The 18,580-nt window shown below is 31.3% G+C and overlaps 2 protein-coding genes across 2 annotated transcripts; one reads left to right on the plus strand and one right to left on the minus strand.

Moving 5' to 3' along the window:
* Positions 1 to 8,125: 8,125 nt before the first annotated feature.
* LOC118054564 (uncharacterized) lies at positions 8,126 to 9,352 on the plus strand. Its single transcript, XM_035066203.1, has one exon. It carries the CDS (start codon positions 8,126 to 8,128, stop codon positions 9,350 to 9,352), a length of 1,227 nt encoding a protein of 408 aa, XP_034922094.1.
* A 162-nt stretch (positions 9,353 to 9,514) lies between these two features.
* Positions 9,515 to 13,216, minus strand: LOC118054469 (uncharacterized). Its single transcript, XM_035066064.2, has 10 exons — positions 12,899 to 13,216; positions 12,640 to 12,711; positions 12,000 to 12,079; positions 11,435 to 11,534; positions 11,300 to 11,353; positions 11,145 to 11,222; positions 10,889 to 10,986; positions 10,734 to 10,791; positions 10,044 to 10,165; positions 9,515 to 9,942 (listed from the first exon to the last, which is right to left on the minus strand). The coding sequence occupies exons 1-10, from the start codon at positions 13,142 to 13,144 to the stop codon at positions 9,789 to 9,791; spliced, it is 1,062 nt and encodes a 353-aa protein (XP_034921955.1). The 5' UTR covers positions 13,145 to 13,216; the 3' UTR covers positions 9,515 to 9,788.
* Positions 13,217 to 18,580: the final 5,364 nt, after the last annotated feature.

The following is an 18,580-nucleotide window of genomic DNA, read 5'->3' on the forward strand; positions in this document are numbered from 1 at the left end:
AGAAAAGGGTTAGGATAGGGCAACATGACTGACGTTCTACATATAACGCTAATAATGATATATATATATATATTCACACATCGTAACCATCCTAAGAGATATTGTCCCAACTGATATCTATTCAACCACGTGGTAAATTTTATTATTGAAAAGTTATTTCTTGAAGAGAAAATAGATCCTTGTGATAAATAAGCAATTAAAATTCTCATCTTTTAACCGATATAAAATAATGACAGCGTCACCTCCCTTTATTTTTTTTTATTTTACAGAAAAAATATTTTTTTAATTTTATCATTTTATTAATTATAGATTGTGAAACTTGATCCGTGACAATTCAAAACCGCATTGTAAATTAGGTTCCACAATGGTGAAACAGAAACAATTTAATCATGGTACCCACAATATCATAATAACCATTAAACACATTCAAAAATCCACTTAGCCTCTAAGCTCAATAAAATAGTAATAAATAAATAAATAAACTACGTTTCGATATTGGACAGATGCCTTAACTCGATCAAATACCTAGTCATCTTTGAGCCACTAAAGCCACCAAACGTAGATACGCAATAGTCCCCAAGCTTGCATTCTTGTTTTTGACCAAAGGGCCTTTGCCGGTGGCTCCGTTTTGACAAATCAGTTTCCATAGAAAGTTGGAATATTGCCCATTTTTCCAAATTTTCAATATTCAAAATACTAGGACAAAAAATCATGAAAATGAAAAACATAATTACAGTTATGCTTTTACTTATTTGTTTTTTTCTTTTCCCCAAAAACATGTCTTATTAAAACCTTGGGTTATGATGTGGGATTAAAAGGGTTTAATTGTGAAAAAAATAATTCAAGAACCAAATTTTAAAAAAATTGCCACCCAAGAACAAAAAAGTTGTTTCATTGTGAGTAAAACAAAGAGTTAATTTAGCTTTACATATAATATAATATATAATGTACGTGGCTGTAATCGATCGATGCGACACCATTAGCAATTGTCTCTTTCTTTTTTCCTGATTAATAATACACCATTAGTAATTGTCGCTGACTAGAAATAAGCAAATTGCTTTATTTCTAGTATCGTGCATGAGATTTTCTATCCCCTTTAGAAACTTATGCAACAAAAGTTAATCACGGAGTATATTCATTGAATTGATGGAGCATCATTAACCTTTTTCATCTCATGACTTGTTCCTGGAAACATCATAGGAGAGAATTGGTACATCTTCTTTTATTTTTTAATATGAGTATCTGAATTAATTTATATATACTTTAATTAATTTTATGAGTCTAAAATTAATAATTATATAAGTTTTTAGTTGCTTTAAAATTTATGAAATTTAAATTAATAATTTATATAAAAAAATAAATTTATAATCTAACTAATTTAAGTAGGCCATTAAAATTTAAATGATGTAATTTTTTATTAATTCGCATCGTGGAGTGATAATCATTCCAGGACCAATTTGATTTACACGTCAATATTGACTCGGTCACCCATCCAGTCACTTCGAATCTTCTTCCCTCGAACACTCGAGAATTATCGGTACCAAGACAAGTACATAGATCCATTTCCAGCATTAAGCATGTTGACTTTCTAAGATCACATGTCTTCAGATCTTATAATGCATGAAGACGCTGTCTGCAAGAAATTAATCTCAACTTAATCGACCCTCCAAGGTTTTTTTGCTATATGCACCCGGTAACATTCTCTTATCTAAGAAAAAAAAACGGTAGCATTTATTTCTTTTCTTTTTCTAGATGCAAACCCGTACCCCCCCCTCCCCCACTCTTTTTATCTATAAATTATGAAAACAATTGAAACTAAATGGATATATCTTTGTATTTTATATTCTGAATTCATTCAAAATTAGACTAGGAATAGATTTATTTTATGTTTATATCTTTATTTCTCTAACCAAATACAAATATATACCTTTTATACTGAGATATTAACCAAGCATAACTTATTTAACTAATATTTAAGAAATTGCTTAAAAACCACCTATGTATAACAAATGATTTCTTCTAAATCTTAGAAGGAGTATCTCAATTCATAAGTATCACACAAGTACGTAGGTGTTGCAATTACTTTGATTACATAATTAGTTTGTTATTTGATCCCGCTATGCTACAAGGAGATCCAAGTTTTTTAAAACATAAAAAAAGTATGCATGTCTCAAGAAATTTATTGGCATTGTTACTGAAAATATAATAGTTTTGTTATAAAAACAAATATCGTGATAATTTTTTGTATTGATACATCTCTTATTTATCTTAATTAGTCAATACAATATTTTTAATTGAAATAATTGTTTATATTTTAAAAAATTATGATTACTAAAGCAAGTTAACAAACAATCTCGTAATAGCATATTCATATTTTGTATGATTGAAAACTAAAATAATTATAAATATAATAAAATCATGTTCCATATCTATTTAAGAATTTTAATTAAAAAAAATAATTTTGATTTAAAAAATTTATTATTAGTGTTATTATTTTTTCAAAAAAATTATTAAAATTCTAATAATATTTTTAATAATATTTAAAAATTATGTCAAAATAAAAAAATAAATGAATGTAGTAAAAAACAATTTCGAGTGTCGGGAAAAAACAAAGAAAAAAAAATACAGAAAAGAGCCAAGCTCACCGGTAGCAGGTCGCGCACCTGGCCTAACTTTATCTTTTTGGAAGGAAAAAAATGGCACAGGGGACAAATTGTCTGTTACAATTTAGCAAATACGAGATGACATGCCCGCGCCCTGCTGCGGGCTTATAAAATAAATATACTTGATAATGTTATAACTGTGAATCAGCGCTAGATAAGTAACAAAAATTAAAGGTATGCTGGAGCAAATATTTTATGACAGGAAAAAAAATTGTATTGGTGATCATAAATTTAGAGACTGAACAAAATGATTTGTAGCAATCTATAGTGTTTTGTGAGGGAAAATACAGTGTTTTCGCTACATGATTTAGCTTTTTTAGTTAATAAAAAGAAAAAAAATTACGAAGGTAAATTCTCTAACAACTTAATATTAAAAAAAAAAAACAACAAAGATAATTTTGGAATGAAAAAAACCCATGAGAAAAAACATTGTAGCAATTGACCATGTTTTGTGAGGAAAATTATAGCGCTTTTCCCAATAAAATAAAATAAAAAACCATTTAGAGAAATATTGTAGCAATCCATGGTGTTTTGTGAGAAAAATTACAACGCTTTTCTCATATGATTTAGCTTTATTGTAATTATAATTTTTAACCAACTCAATATTAAAAAAAATCAACAAAGATAATTTTGGAAAAAATCATAAAAAAATTACATGGGAAAACACTGCAACAATTCACAGTGTTTTAAAGAAAAAAAATTAAAAAGCTAAATTCTTAATTAGCTCAATATTTTAAAAAAAAAATCGACAGATACAATTTTAGAAAAAACAAATAACAAAACAACCAAAAAAAGAAAAAAAAAACATGCTGGAAACACTGTAGCAATTCATAGTATTTTGTGATGAAAGCTACAGTGCTTCCCCAAATGATTTAACCTTATTTGTAATGACTTATAATTGTAATTCACAAATAACTCAATATTCAAAAAAATAAAATTAAAAAGGATAATTTGAAAAAAAATTATAACAAAAAAAACCATGCGGAGAGACACTTTAGCAATCCACAATGTTTTATGAGCAAAGCTACAATGTCTTCCCCACATGATTAAGCTTTATTACAAAGTTAAATTCTAACCAATTCAATATTAAAATAAATAAAATCGATGAAGATAATCTTGGAAAAAAATATTACAAAAAAAGAAAACACAAAAAAAACTGGAAAAAAACCATGTGAGGAAAAACTGTATCAATCCATAGTGTTTTGTGAGGAAAAACTTGTATTTACTTGTAATTGCAATTCTTAACCAGTTTAATATTTAAAAAATAAAATTAACAAAGATAATTTTAAGAAAAAACATAACAAAAACAGGAAAAAACCATGTGGGGAAAAATACTGTAGCAATCAACAGTAATTTTCGAGGAAAGTTACAGTGCTTTCCTCACATGTTGTAACCGTAATTTTTAACCAGCTTCATATTAAAAAATAAAATAAAAAAAAAAATTTTAGAGAAAATCATAAAAAAAAACCATGCGGAGAAATATTGTAGCAATCAACAATGTTTTAAAGAAAAAAATACAAAATTAAACTCTCAATCAGCTCAATATTAAAAAAATAAAGAAATATAATTTTGAAAAATAAAAAAATAAAATAAAAAAACCATGTGGAAAAACATCGCAGCAATCCACAGTATTTTAAATAAAAAAATTACAAAACAAAAATTTTAACCAGGTCAATATTTAAAAAGTAAAATCAACAAAAATAATTTTGGATAAAATAAAGAAAAAAGAAATGAAAAGAAAAAAGAAAAAATAGGAAAGTTGAAAAAAAAGTAAATTTGAAAAAATAAGAAAAAAAACAAAAAAAAAAGGAAAAGTTAAAAATAAAAAAAAGAGAGGAAAACACTGTGGATTACTGTTGTAATCCACAGTGCTTTGTGTGTGAGGGAACAGTGATTCCCCCACACCATTTAGATATTGTTAACTAGTTAAATGACCCGCGCGATGCCGCGGGTTAATTTTTTTGTATAAAAAATATCAAGAAAAACCTAAGATCTAAAAATTTTAGATTTTTCTGCAAAGCTATATTCAAGAATCTTGAGTTTTGCTATAACATCTAACCCAAAAGTAATATTAATAATAACATTAAACTTGCATGACCCAATATGTTTAGCTATAATACCAGACCTAATAGCCTTGGATGCAGGTCTGGCTACAAGGTTGTATCATAAAAGTATGATAACTAAATAAATAAATAAAAATCAATAGAAAGAAAAAAAACTAATGAAGAAAAAGAAAAAAAAATCTAAATTAACTAGGTTAACCCTTGAAACCAGGTTAACCCGTCAAACCTTGGATTCATGTCGTGAAAGTTTGATAACTAAATATATAAAAAAAATTGACGGGTTATCCCAGAATTAACTGGGCTAACCCGTCAAACCAGGTTACTTGTCAAACCCAGGATCCGTGCCATGAAAGTTTGATAACTAAATAGAAAAAAAAATTGAAAATTAACAACCTAAATTAAATGAAAAAAATTAATTAAAAAAGAAAAAAAAACATAAGACATAAACCTGTTACTAGTGAGGAAAAAAAAATGAAGAAACTGAGTTAACCCGTCAAACCTGGGATTCACGTCATGAAAGTTTGATAACTAAATAGAAAAAAAAAATCGACAGTTTAAACAAAAAAAATTAATAAACTAAACTAAAAAAAAATTGATTAAAAAAAAATTCGGGTTAACTCGCAAATCAGGTTAACCTGTCAAACCCGAGATCTGTGTCATGAAAGTCTGATAATTAAATAAATTTTTTTTTCACATTAACAAATTAAATTAAACAAAAAAAAATTCATTAAAAGCAAAAAAAAACACAAAGAAAAAAGAAAAAAACAACCCATAAAGGAAAAAAAAAAAAAGAAAAGAGAAAAACAAAAAAAGAGAGAAGCTTTCAATAATTGATACGTGAGGAAAGCTACAGTGCTTTCCCCACACATTTTAGAATATTACTTAATAATATGAGCACTCCCACTGATAATTAAACTCATGAACTTAGTTTTGTAACCACTCAAGCGACAATACAAAATTAATATAAAACAATTAAAATATATATTAAAATGCTTTACTATTTATATTAATAGTAAAACACTATAAAAAAAAACATGTATATTTTTTTACAACGTTTAGATAATAGGTTCACCTCAGAACGTGATGGTATAGGAGCCGGTCTTAAGTGTATTTTGGCATTACATCTTGGAAGTATTTTTTTTTTAAAAAAATTATTTTATTTATTTATTTATTTTGAATTAATAATTTTTTAATATTTTCATATCATTTTAATATGCTAATTTTAAAAATTAAAAAATATTATTTTAATATATTTTAAAATAAAAAATACTTTAAAAAATAATATTTATCATACATCAAAAAAATTTTATTTTTATTTTTATTAATTTAATTTTTATAAATTTTAACGTTATTAAAAGTTTATATAATTATTAATTTTAAGACCTGTAAAATCAGTCAAGAAATTCACAAACTAACTAGAATATCCATGTTAATAAAACAAAAAGAAAAAGAAAAAGAAAGAAACATTAGGTGATTTACATCCGCACACTAAGGACGAAACATAAAATAGTTTTATCAATGTAGCTAATTAATATATCACATGAATTGTGATGGGTAGATTAAATAAGAATCTCCTTGTTACCCGAACTCTTTGCTTATAACATTGATTCTGTTTCTTAATCGTCTACAAATCCCTTTTGGTAGTGCCACTTGTTCATGTTTTTTCTTTTTTCTTTTTCTTTTTCTCTACCTTTTCCTTTCAATTATTGGTATAGTTGATAATACTATTAAAAAAGTACTACTGATAACATTAAAGCTTTTTTGAAATAGTATAACTAAAAACACCAAGAATATTTTATTAAATTGACTTATTAAAAGATTGTTTGAAAATGTAATTATAATTACTTTTTAAAATACTTTTTATTCAAAAATATATTAAAATAATATTTTACTATGTATCTCAGTAAAAACTTGCTATTTGATATTTGCTCATCAAGTTTAATAATTTTACTTTTTAATAAAATAAAATAAAACATACAAGCTTCTTAAAATCATTTTTTGCTATAAAAAAATCCCAACTGAAGAATATAAAATAATCCCAACTGAAGAATCTAAAATTTTATTGTTGTTGTTGTTTGGTTATTCATAATTTTCTGCATTATACATGACAAGAATTCGTGTAGTGGTGGGATTAAGAATAAACCTCGAGTACAAGGATGAAATTGATTTTTAACCCTAAAACATCTGCAAAACGGTGCGATCTAAGCCTTAAATCGAAGCAATTATCGGAAGTCAAAACAAGAGTGAAGCAGGAGGCAGTAGCACAAGCACGGAGCGCGAGAGAAAGGGAGATGAAGAGCAGTAGCAGCAGCTCGGTGAATCGGAATTCAGTTTCTTTTATTTATTTTAACTTGTACAGCTGACTTGCTTTGCTGAAGCAGGGGCGAGCTGTTGACAAATTGGGCTTGCGGCCTGCTTAGCTGATTCAATTGTGGATTTTGATGTGAGCAAACTTCTGAAGAGGGCTGGGCATTAGCATACCCAACAGAATGAATTTATGTCCTCTAATTGTTTTCTCTGAAGGTTCTGATCCATGTTTGCAGTTCTTCCTGAAAACAGATGACAAACCAAAACTTTCCCCTAATCCTTGTAACCCAGATGACACCGCAGCTGTGCTTGCTAAAGGAGTTCATATTTAACGAGAGAAGATGAGTCTTGCATCGAAAATCAGCTCTCCCCTAATGGCTCTTTTTTTTTTCTTTTTCTTTTTCTTTTTAATCTTACTCGGTATCCTGTCATTTAAAAAAATATTTATGGTATTATAGTGATTGATTTTTAGAGTATTTTTTTGTTTAAAAATATATCAAATTAATATTTTTTTTATTTTTAAAATCTATTTTTATCATCAGCATAATAAAATAATTTAAAAATATTAAAAAAAATTAATTTTAAGTGATGAGATGCTGATATTTTCATTTATTAATTTAAAATATTTTTACTAATTAAATACAATATCATTTTGGAGGTACTTCTACTAGAAAAACCATATTGGAAAATTAGAAATTGAGGAAAGTACTTGATTGACAAAATCGAAAGAAATTGGTGCACCGTAGTAAATAAAATAAAAAAAAAAAAACACAAAAGGGTTACATTCTCAATTTCTCAAAAACACGCAACCGACGACGGATTAAGAAAGAAAAGGAAGCAAGCAAGCAATCGTCACGCGACACGTCAGAGTCTATTTCACTGGACGCGCGCGCAAAAAGAACATTCGACTGTTTTCTAGAAGTAGAACCCGGAAGAAAACCTTCTGGAACTTGCCAGTCCCATCCGGAATGGAACGAATGTAAAATCCTTCTCTATAAATCTCACACCATGGAGCCTTCACAAAGTATCTTACCATACTAAAAGCAAGAAAAAATACCTCAATTTCCAACCCAACAAGATCCGATTTCAATTATGGATACTCCATTCTACAGGATTCACCGTAACTACCCTTCCTCTTCACCTCAAATTCCAGTTCATCACAGAACGACGACGGTCCTTCCAAAGAAAGTGGTTTCAATCCCGGTCCGCTACGTCGGGTCGGAGCGTAGCAGGTCCGAATCTGCAATCAAGATCCAGAAGGTGTTTAGAGGATTCCTGGTGAGGAAAAGCATGAAGAAGATTTTGGCGACAAAGAGACAAGTGGATGAGATTGAGAAGAGGATTTTGATGAAGGAGACTCTTGAATTAATGAGAAGAGATCAGAAGGAGAAGTTGAAGATTAATGAGATGCTAATGAGTTTGTTGTTGAAGTTGGATTCGGTGCGAGGAGTGGATTCTGGTGTCAGGGATTGTAGGAAGGCGGTTATTAAAAAGGCGATTGCGTTGCAGGAGACTGTTGATTCTATCGCTGCTGCTGCTAATGGTGATGATACTGATGATTCTGTTGTGTCAGCTGGAGAGAAAGGTGTGGATGAAACGGGAGAAGGAGAGGAAGAAAATGGCAGTGTTGCGAATGCTGCTGATGAATTGCAGAATGGTGCTGCTGAGTCTGAGGCTGTTGTTTCTGTGCTTGCTGATTCGATAGAGGCCCGGGAAGAGTTTAATGGAGCTTTGGAGAATGTTGACAAGGCTTGTGAAGGTAAGAAGAAAGTGGAATGTGATGGTGATGTGCCGACGTTGATGAGTGATTATTGTGAACCAGAGAGAGTGCTGGAAGTGGTTAATGAAACTGTGGAATTGAAAGAGGCAGAGAATGATGAGACGGCTTGCCAAGGAGAAGATGGAGATTTGGAAAAACAAGTTGATAAAGATGGTGATTGTATGGGAACGAGTCAGACGGAAAGTCAATCGGATTCCTCTGCGAGTTTGATGGAGGGAGATGATGAAGAAGAACATTCCGGTGGGGTGGAAATTGAGAAGAAAGGGGATGAAGGAGAAGTGAAAAGCAATGACGAGAGTACAAGGAGGAGGGGCAAAGAGTTACTGGAGAGGATGTTGGAGGATAATGAGAGAATGATGGGATTGATGGCTGAGTTATTTGAGAGGAATGAGATGCAAACAAGGTTGTTGAGCTCGCTATCGCAGAGGGTTGAGCAACTGGAGAGGGCTTACATTTGTGACCAGTTGAGGAGAAGGAAGAAGAAGAGGAATGCTGCTGGCGTACTGGATTGTATGGAATCAACACCCAAGAAATTGTAAATTGGAACATGCATAGTTTTTTTTTTTTTTTTAATGTTTGTTAATGTGTTTTGCGCTCCTTTGCTTTCTGTAAATTTCAGTCCAGCTCTAGAGCAACTGATTGAATAATTCCATTGACGGAAAGTCTTTTTCCCTAGTAAGTTTCGTATTGCATATCTCATCTGGGCATGGAAAAGTTGCTACCTTTCATACGATTTAAATGATCTAGCAAAAGGAAAAAAAAATAAAAATTTGAAGGACGGGATGGATTGGGGAGTTTTTATATGTTCAGCCCATACCATCCAATAGCATCTTCACAAGTCTCTGAAAACAAGGAGACTTGGGATCAAGCATGGGCCTGTGAAAGGCTACGAGAAACATTCCTCAATTATTTCCCATACAATTAACCATCTTCTGTTGTGATTTGCATGGCGGGGGTAATCTTTTTTGTACAAGCTCATGGAACCCATTGGCCTCGGAAGAGTTGCATCACTGTTTTACCCATTATCCACTCCAACTCGGATGATGATAAAGGTACTTGATTGGCGATGGATAGTACTGCTTCCTTTCCGCCTTTGTAACCGCATTCAGGAACAACATATGGGAAATCGCTGGAGCGAAAAGAAAATGTCAAGAATAGCCATTGATGTTTCTGTGCATGCCTCTCTCCAGTCTCTAGGGTGATAGGAAAGATGATAGATAAAGCAGTTACCTGCCCCACATGACTCGGCTCGCGCCAAAGCTCGAAACAACTTGGGAGAGGAGGGGGGCCAGATCCTGGTATGGGAATGACATTCTTGACACCCTGAACAGGGCACTGAATTTAATATACACCTGCACATATAGAATTTCATTTTACAGATAGAGAATCAGTTAAGTCAACTGGATGATCTGAATGCCATGTAAGAAGAGGGAATAGCATTTCATAGTGGAACAAATGAAAAATCTGTGTCATCAGCTGGATGATTTGGATGCTATATGGAGGAAAAGTAATTAAATAGATGAAAAGGTTCAGAATAAGGCATTTAACAGTGTAACTAATAATTGAAATTGACTTCAAATTCGATTGAAATGTTTTGATCATCTCGGAAGCTTTATGTGTAACCTCATGAGGAGACAGAAAAAGATGTCTGCAAAAAGATGAGTATATTTAATGAGAAAGTCCAAGACACCTTAAATAGAGCTTGAGAAATCTAAAAGGAAATCTAATAGAAAGTAAAATCTACTAGTCTTAATTTCATGCCATCTATGATTCTTTTCCTAAAAAAACTGGAAAACAAAAGGAAAGAAAGTAGAGGCTGTATACCACTGTTCTGGGTTTGATTAAAATTTAGGCAGCCTTGGATTCATGAAATGGCAGCATTAGTCATAAATGCAAATCAAGCAAGCATTGAAACCATACCTGAGGGAATTTTGATAGCTTCAGAAGCTCAGAGAAGGCAAAACTTTCCTCATCATTTCTGCACGATAACATGCACAAAAACAGCTAATATGTCTTCCACCCAGATAAAGATTGAAAAGCTTCATCAAATCAAGAGAAGTTAAGAGACAGCTTACGTTGGTGGTTTGCAAAAACTCAAATGATCAAGCAATACAACTGTGGAAGGAAACTCTGTGCATAATTCCTGAATTTCTGAAATATGGAGATCGAGACCCTGTAAAGATTTTACCTTGTAAATGCTATCCCAAACATTCAGGCAAATATTGCAGTGCACTTGGAAGTAAATTTTACATGACGAGAAATAGGGTTCTGTTAGTTCTTTTGAGCTTTTGGTTTGAGTGGAAAATTGGAAATAGATAAGAATGGTTATACCTTCATGCACATGAAACCAACTGGTACACCAAGTTCTCCTGCTTTGGAAAACAGTGCCTTTCCAATGTCATTTGTCATCTGCATAATTTACCAACTTCGATGAATACAGCTTTCTTGGTAATTATCTCAGTGCACTGCATATGTCAGGGAATTACCTTTTCTCCTGATGGCCACAGATATGGGTTAAAGCGAACAGCACGATAACCATCCTAGCATGAATAGACACCAAAGAAAATGTCAGAATGATCTGTCAAAGGCAATGTTTCGGCTATGAAATAACAGGAATACACCTTCAAAATAAGTTCTTCGAGATGCTTGAGTCCACTTCCATCTTCTGCAGGATTTGCAAGGCAGCAACCAACGAACTTGTTTGGATACTTCTTCAGGACACTGGCCAAGGAAAATTCTGTCATTAAACAGTAGCTTATAGCACTTTTGGAGAAGTACATAGAAAACAGCCAATGAAATTTGTTTTTAGAGAAAAAGTATCATCTATTGTCCTCGTCTTTAAGGATCATGCTCCCATGCTATGGAACCACCAGATTTTTTTTTTGGAGGGGGTATAATAAATATCAAAATGCCATTTCTTTAACCAAAATCATACGAGCAGAATAACTTATCAAACATTGCTAAACCCCAGACTACTGAACTCTGTCTTTCTCTCTCTTGCATATGAGCATCGAGGGGTTTCAGAAAAACTGAATTGTTTATATGCTGATCGCTGTATTAATTACAGTGGATGTTCCATACATTTTTATGAGGCTTTCTAACAGTATGCCAGTTCATGTACAAATGCAATATATGACATCCAGATTAACTAACTATAAACACTGAATACATACAACTTCAACAAACCTTGTCACTAGAGAATGGTCAAACTTATGATTAATGGGCTGTACAATGAGTGCACCGTCTACACCTGCTTCTTCCAAGGACTGTAGCGGAGCAAAACAGAACAGCACAAGTTATCCAGTTATTACATGAAAGTTATTAAAAACAAGTGTTTAGGTTGGGAGCAGTTTTTCCTTATATGTATTACATGAATTGATTTGAGTTTGAAATTCAAGATTATCGACATGAACATCTAACAAACAAGATATACAGATAGCAAATATGAAAGGATTGGTTTCAGTTAGCAACAACCTCTCTCATTTACATTACTTACAGAGTTGATTTGGTCTTGAAAACAAAATCAAGATACTAAAAAACAAACTACGGGGATAGGGAATGACTCGTCATGAATTTAGTCTACAGCAGCACAATGGGATCAAATAAGTTAAAAGAAGTCATCATATTTCACCAAGTCGAATGAAGAAATGTTGATGCCAGTTTACTATGACCACAATGTGTACTAGATTAAGAAACCGATTTAATACGAGAATAAACAGTGACTTAATTTCTAAACTGACATTCTTGAATTTCAAAGATCTCAAGATATTATATAGGCAACCTTAAACACAGACAATCATGTAGGTTGATGTAAAGACATATATACCTGCAACAAGAAATCCAAATCTCCACGTAAGGTGGGCTCTTGACCTGGAAAGTAAGGATATTTACCAGCAGCCTTCAAACACACCCCACCAGATATACAAGAAGAATAAGAGGAATTAGAAATCAGACCGGTACGGAGAATTTTGTAAGTAGTAGCACTTGTGGGTATTCATCATTAGGCGAGAAGCAATGCAATTATCTTAGATTGAAAACGAAAGAAAAGGCTGTTAGTGTCTACAATATTGGGATTTTGGGTTTACCTCTTCAGGAGATGCCCAAACGTGCAAGTGTGAATCAATGACTTTGGCGGGGTTTGTCTTGTTGTCAGCTCCGCTACTGGTGGCCATTCTTGCTGCAGAGACTAGGGTTGGTGAACTTGGTGTCTCTTTAGCGAAGAGCTTGAACACTGAAACAGTAGACAGATAAGAGTGGGAGGAGTGAGAGGATCTTGCACTAGCAGCTGATACCAAGGGCTTCAACAACCATTGGCCACATGTCATTGACATGGTGAGATGAAATTATAGTTATAATTGTTATCGTGGTTGTTGTTATTTTGGGGTAATACGGAGAACTTTGGGCTTTTGCAAGTCGAAGCGTTTGAGTGGGTTTGGCAATATATCGGTTTTGTTAAAAAAAAAAAGGGGTTTAGCAATATTTGAAAACACACACACACACACACACAGAATGCTCACTTTCACCTTTTCGTAATTCATGAAGGGTTTGGATTTTAGGAATGTAATTAGACATTTTACTCGCGACAGGCGGTTGGAGATATATTTTTTTATTAAAAAAAAAAATTATCTTGTTTTTTGTACATTAAAAACATTTAAATGTAAATTAAAAAACTTATACATACATGTAATCAAATAAATTAAGAATTATAGGTGTTAATAAATAAATAGTCATTAATAACAAATAAAAATAAAAATAAAAAAAAATCAAGAAACATATAAAGATAAAGATATCTGACATCGTAATACAGCCTTTTAACTCCAATGTATTTAATAATTTTGATTGTCAAAGTCAAATTTTTTATTTAATCAAAATATAATAAAAATAGATATACATAAAATTAATTAAATAAAAAAATTATTATATAAAATTACACATATAAGAAATAATATCAAAGAATAAATATTGACTATTTATATAAAACATTGAAATAAATATTGATGGAGTAGAATAACATGACGCATGCAATATAATTTTACCGTTTATTAATAATTTTAGCTAAGCTAGCCTTCAATCAAGCCCTCGTAAGGGAAGATAAAAAGAAAAAATTACTATATTAAAGAACTCTAAAACGCGCGGGGAAAACACTGTAGCTTCCCCACGCCTACTGTACATCAATGAATAAAAGTATTTTTTGTTTTTAAAAGGTCTCACTATACTCATTAGTCATTAGTTAAATATCACAAAAAAAACAAAGAAGAAGAAAACGCTGCAGCCCCCTCCTCTCTTTAAAAAAACCAAACACAGCCGCCTCCCCGGGGTTTGAATTGTTTCTCCTCACCGGACCGCCCTCTTCAGCTTTTCTCTTCTTCTTCTTCACTGGAGCTCCCCACGGTTCTCCTTCTTCTCGCCAGCCAAACTCAGCCCACGAAGAAGCCGCCACCATTCATCAACACAGAGCCATCGACACAGCCCTTAATTTCACTCCTCTTTCCCCCATTTTCCTTTAGCCTTTGGACCAGAACAACCCCTTTACCTTCTCAGTTGCAGGAGCAAAAGGCGAACCGGACGGAGACCAACCTTCTCCTCCCTCAACAGCAACGGCGAAGCAGCACCGTCCACCACAGCAGCGCCGCTCCTTCGTCCTCTGGTTTCTCAGCCACCTCCAGCGTCCTCCCCTCTCTCGGCCGACCCAGCTTCAACAGTACCGACAGACCAGCCACAGCAACGCCGTCCACAGATCGGCAGCCACCACCCCTTGTGGCTCCGACTTCCAACGCTCCCGCCTCCGACAGAGCCGCCATCTGAAGAAGGAAGGACTAGCCACCAGGAATAGAAGGCTTTGATTGCAGATCTAAAAAAGGAAAAACGAAACTGATCTAAAAGAAAAAAACAAAGTAAAATCAACTGTTATGTGCGTCTTTGATTGTTGCAGGTCATGCCGGCGAAGACAGAGAAGAACAAGCCCTTCGGGATCTGCTGTTCCCAAGTTTCTTCACGACGGCGCATGAACCCACGCGCTGCCAGTGGCGGTGGTGCGTGGTTCCACGCGCCGTCACTGTTCATGCATACCCAGAAGTCCTTCCGTGCAAATTCGGGAGTTTTGAGGGACCATTTTGTAAATTTTAAAGTTTTAATGTAATTTTTGTTTATTTATTTTAAATTTGTAATATGTGAATGTAAAAGAAAAGAAAAGAAAAGAAAAGAAAAGAAAATAATAATACAAAAGGGGATGTGTGTGTTGGTGTATTTTTATTTATTTATTTTGAATTTGTATTTGTATTTGTATTGTGGATGTAAAAGAAAATAAAAAAGAAAAGAAAAGAAATGAAAATAGTTAATGGGTGTGTTTGTATTTTGTGTTATTTATTTGTATTATTATTATTATTATATTATATTATATTCTTTTTCACGCTTCACTTTACTCATTATTAATATATTATTATTATATTAGATTAGATTATTTAACTGTCTTATTTATTTATTTTTTATTTTTTTTTGATGAATTAAGTGCTGTGTGGCAAGATGATAATTTTCTTTCGAAGTGCTGTGTGACAAGATGAGACCATGATGATTTAAATAGGAAAAGCTATAGCTTTCCAAGTGTTGTATGACAGGATGAGAATTTTCTTTCGAAGTGCTGTGTGACAAGATGAGACCATGATGATTTGAATAGGAAAAGCTTTAGCTTGCTGCTCATTTAAATGCTTTGCAAATGTCCACTTTTTGTTCTCTTTCCGTTAATTTGTCACAGCCTTTTCTTATTATTATATTCTTCAAAGCAGATTGAAGAATATTTAACTTACAAAAGCGACATCATTATGTTTTAACATCATCATGATTCTGTATTAAATGCTTTTAAAATTTATACTGTGTTTTTCTTTATGTTTTTTGCAATTCAGTCTTCTCTTCGTAACATTTTTTCTATTTAAATTATCAGATTTTCATAACATGTATCCTGGCTTGACGGGTTAACTTGGTTTAATGGGTAAACTTAGTTAACTTTAGGTAAATCCGTTAATTTTTTTATTTATTTAATTATCAAACTTTCATGATGCGAATTCCAAATTTGACAGGTTAATCCAGTTAATTAATTTTTTTTTTTCTTCATTAGTTTTTTTTTCTCTGTTTGTTTTTTTTTTTTAATCAATCTATTTAATTATCACACTTATATGACACGACCTTGCAGCCAGACCTACATCCAAGACTATTGGATCTGATATTGCAGCCACCCTCACTTAAACTTGGGTCATGCAAGTTTAATATTATTATTAATATTATAAATATTATTTTTAGGTCAGGCGTTGCAGAGTAATATTTATAATATTAATAATACAATTAAACTTGCATGACCCAAGTTTAAGTGAGCCTCACTGTAACACCGGACCCATGAATATTAGATGTGGGTCTGGCTATAAGGTCGTGTCATAAAAGTTTGATAATTAAATAGATTAATTAAAAAAAACAAAGAAAAAAAATCAACTGAAAAGGAAAAACTAATGAAGAAAAAGAAAAAGAAATTAAATTAATTGGGTTAACCCTTTAAACCAAGTTATCCCGTAAAACCTGGGATTTGCGTCATGAAAGTTTGATAACTAAATAGAATTTAATTTTTTTTAATGAATTTTTTTGTTTGATTTAGTTTGTTAATGTTAAATTTTTTTATTTTGTTATCAGATTTTCATGATACGGATCTCGAGTTTGATGGGTTGACCTGATTTGACGAGTTATTTTTTTTATTTAGTTTAGTTTGTTAAAGTTAATTTTCTTTCTATTTAGTTATCAGACTTCCATACTTTCATGATACGTATCCTGAGCTTGACAGATTAACTTGGTTTGATGGGTTAACCCAATAAATTCTGGGTAAACCCGTCATTTTTTTTCTATTTAGTTATCAAACTTTCATTACGCAAATCTCAGGTTTTACGGGATAACCTGGTTTAAAGGGTTAACCCAATTAATTTTTTTTTTCTTTTTCTTCATTAGTTTTTTCCTTTCTGTTTATTTTTTTTCTTTGTTTTTTTTTAATTAGTTTATTTAATTATTACATTTTTATAACACGACTTTATAGCCAAACCCACATCCAAAATTCTTGAGTCCGGTGTTGCAATTAGGCTCACTTAAACTTGGGTCATGCAAGTTTAATTTTATTATTACGATTATAAATATTACTTTTAGATCAGGCGTTGCAGCCAAACCCAAAATTTTTAAATTTTTGTTTTTTTTTAATATTTTTATACAAAAAAAAAGACCCGCGGCATAGCGCGGGTACCAAGGCTAGTATATATATAAACCTCAAGATCGCAGTAAATTCACAGAACCCATGAGTCTTTGTCCACGTGATGTGGGGAACAATATTATCCCGTACCTTTTAGAGTATTTGTAATATAATTATGTATTATTAAGGTCGCTTGGGTTAATGTCTAAAAACAAATGAACATAAAAGAATCATAAACGTGTTTAATTGAAAAGATAAAAAATATAAAATAAATCTGATATAGTTTTAGAATGATTTTCTATATTTTCAAAATAAAATGTACTTAGAATATTTTATTTTTTATTTTTATTTATCTCGATATAGTAGCTAAATAATATATAAAAAGTTGCGTGGCTCGTTTTACCTTTTTATAATTTACATGGAATAACCTTTTTACAGAAAGATTTGGATTTTAAGAACGTTATAGTATGCAATAAAAACAGTAATTTGAAATTATGGGGTGAAATTTTCATAATTATATTAAGAATATCCCTTCTATATTACGACAGAACGATGTCATATTATTGGTTTTTCACATGTCATATATATTTAAAAGAATATCTACATTTGTTATAGGATTAAAGTTGAAAGTATCTGTATGAGTTGAGTTAAATGGATACGATGAAGGGGTTTTTGGACCTCTATGATTTGCTAGATATATTGTTTAGAAGGCTCTTTCATGTCCATCGTATAATTAAATTTTAAATAGATAAAGAAATCACAAGCATTAATTGCAATATACTTTCCCTTGAAGATTATTAAGTGTCCATAGTCAGCAATAATGATTTACATCTTTGTGGTTATTGAAAATAATAATGACAATAAAGAATTCTTGAGTTTGAAAAAAAAATTGATTGTTAGATGAGTATAAATAGATTTGGTTAAGCCTACAAGTTACTATGTTAAATTAGATCAATTATTTTTTTTTAAAATAAATACATTTTATTAATTTTTTTTAATTTTCTTAATGTTATCCAAATTGAATTTGACAAGTTACTAAAATTCTAGCAACCCACCAAACCTTTCAAGAGGCCAATATTTTTTTAATTTAACATAAAATCCAACTCGAATTAAACTTAATAGTGATTATATTGATAATAAAATAGTGGGGGTGGTGGGTATATGTGACGGTGGTAATGATGAGATGATAATAAAATAATGATTATATTAATAATAAAAAAAAACTTATGGTGGTAATGGTGATTATAATAATAACAATGAATATCATAAGTTGATAGTTTTAAAAAAATATATTTTTATTTCATTTGAGAAATTAAAATATTTTTCTTTAAATTAATGCTATCTAGGGATTGACTGAATTTTTTTTCTTTTGACTTATTTTTAGTGTTTCTTTTCTTTTGCATTGAGAAATAGTATGGAAAATTTTTTAATAGAAAATGAGCTGTTTTCATTGTTTGGCTGTATCAAAAATATATATTTTATTGTAGAATAAATTAATTTTTATTATAATTTGTAAATGATGACAATAAAACAAGAAAAAAATTACAATGTT

This window comes from Populus alba, chromosome 3 (genome assembly GCF_005239225.2).
Source record: "Populus alba chromosome 3, ASM523922v2, whole genome shotgun sequence".
Lineage (NCBI taxonomy): Eukaryota > Viridiplantae > Streptophyta > Magnoliopsida > Malpighiales > Salicaceae > Populus > Populus alba.

What these genes read in the sequence shown, in the direction of transcription:
- LOC118054469 (XM_035066064.2), bottom strand. Translation starts at nt 13,144, where the DNA reads ATGTCAATGACATGTGGCCAATGGTTGTTGAAGCCCTTGGTATCAGCT. An exon ending in ATTTGGATTTCTTGTTGCAG is followed by an intron (nt 12,080 to 12,639) that starts GTATATATGTCT and finishes GCTCCGCTACAG; the next exon opens with TCCTTGGAAGAAGCAGGTGT. An exon ending in GACCATTCTCTAGTGACAAG is followed by an intron (nt 11,535 to 11,999) that starts GTTTGTTGAAGT and finishes TTCCTTGGCCAG; the next exon opens with TGTCCTGAAGAAGTATCCAA.
- LOC118054564 (XM_035066203.1), top strand. Translation starts at nt 8,126, where the DNA reads ATGGATACTCCATTCTACAGGATTCACCGTAACTACCCTTCCTCTTCA.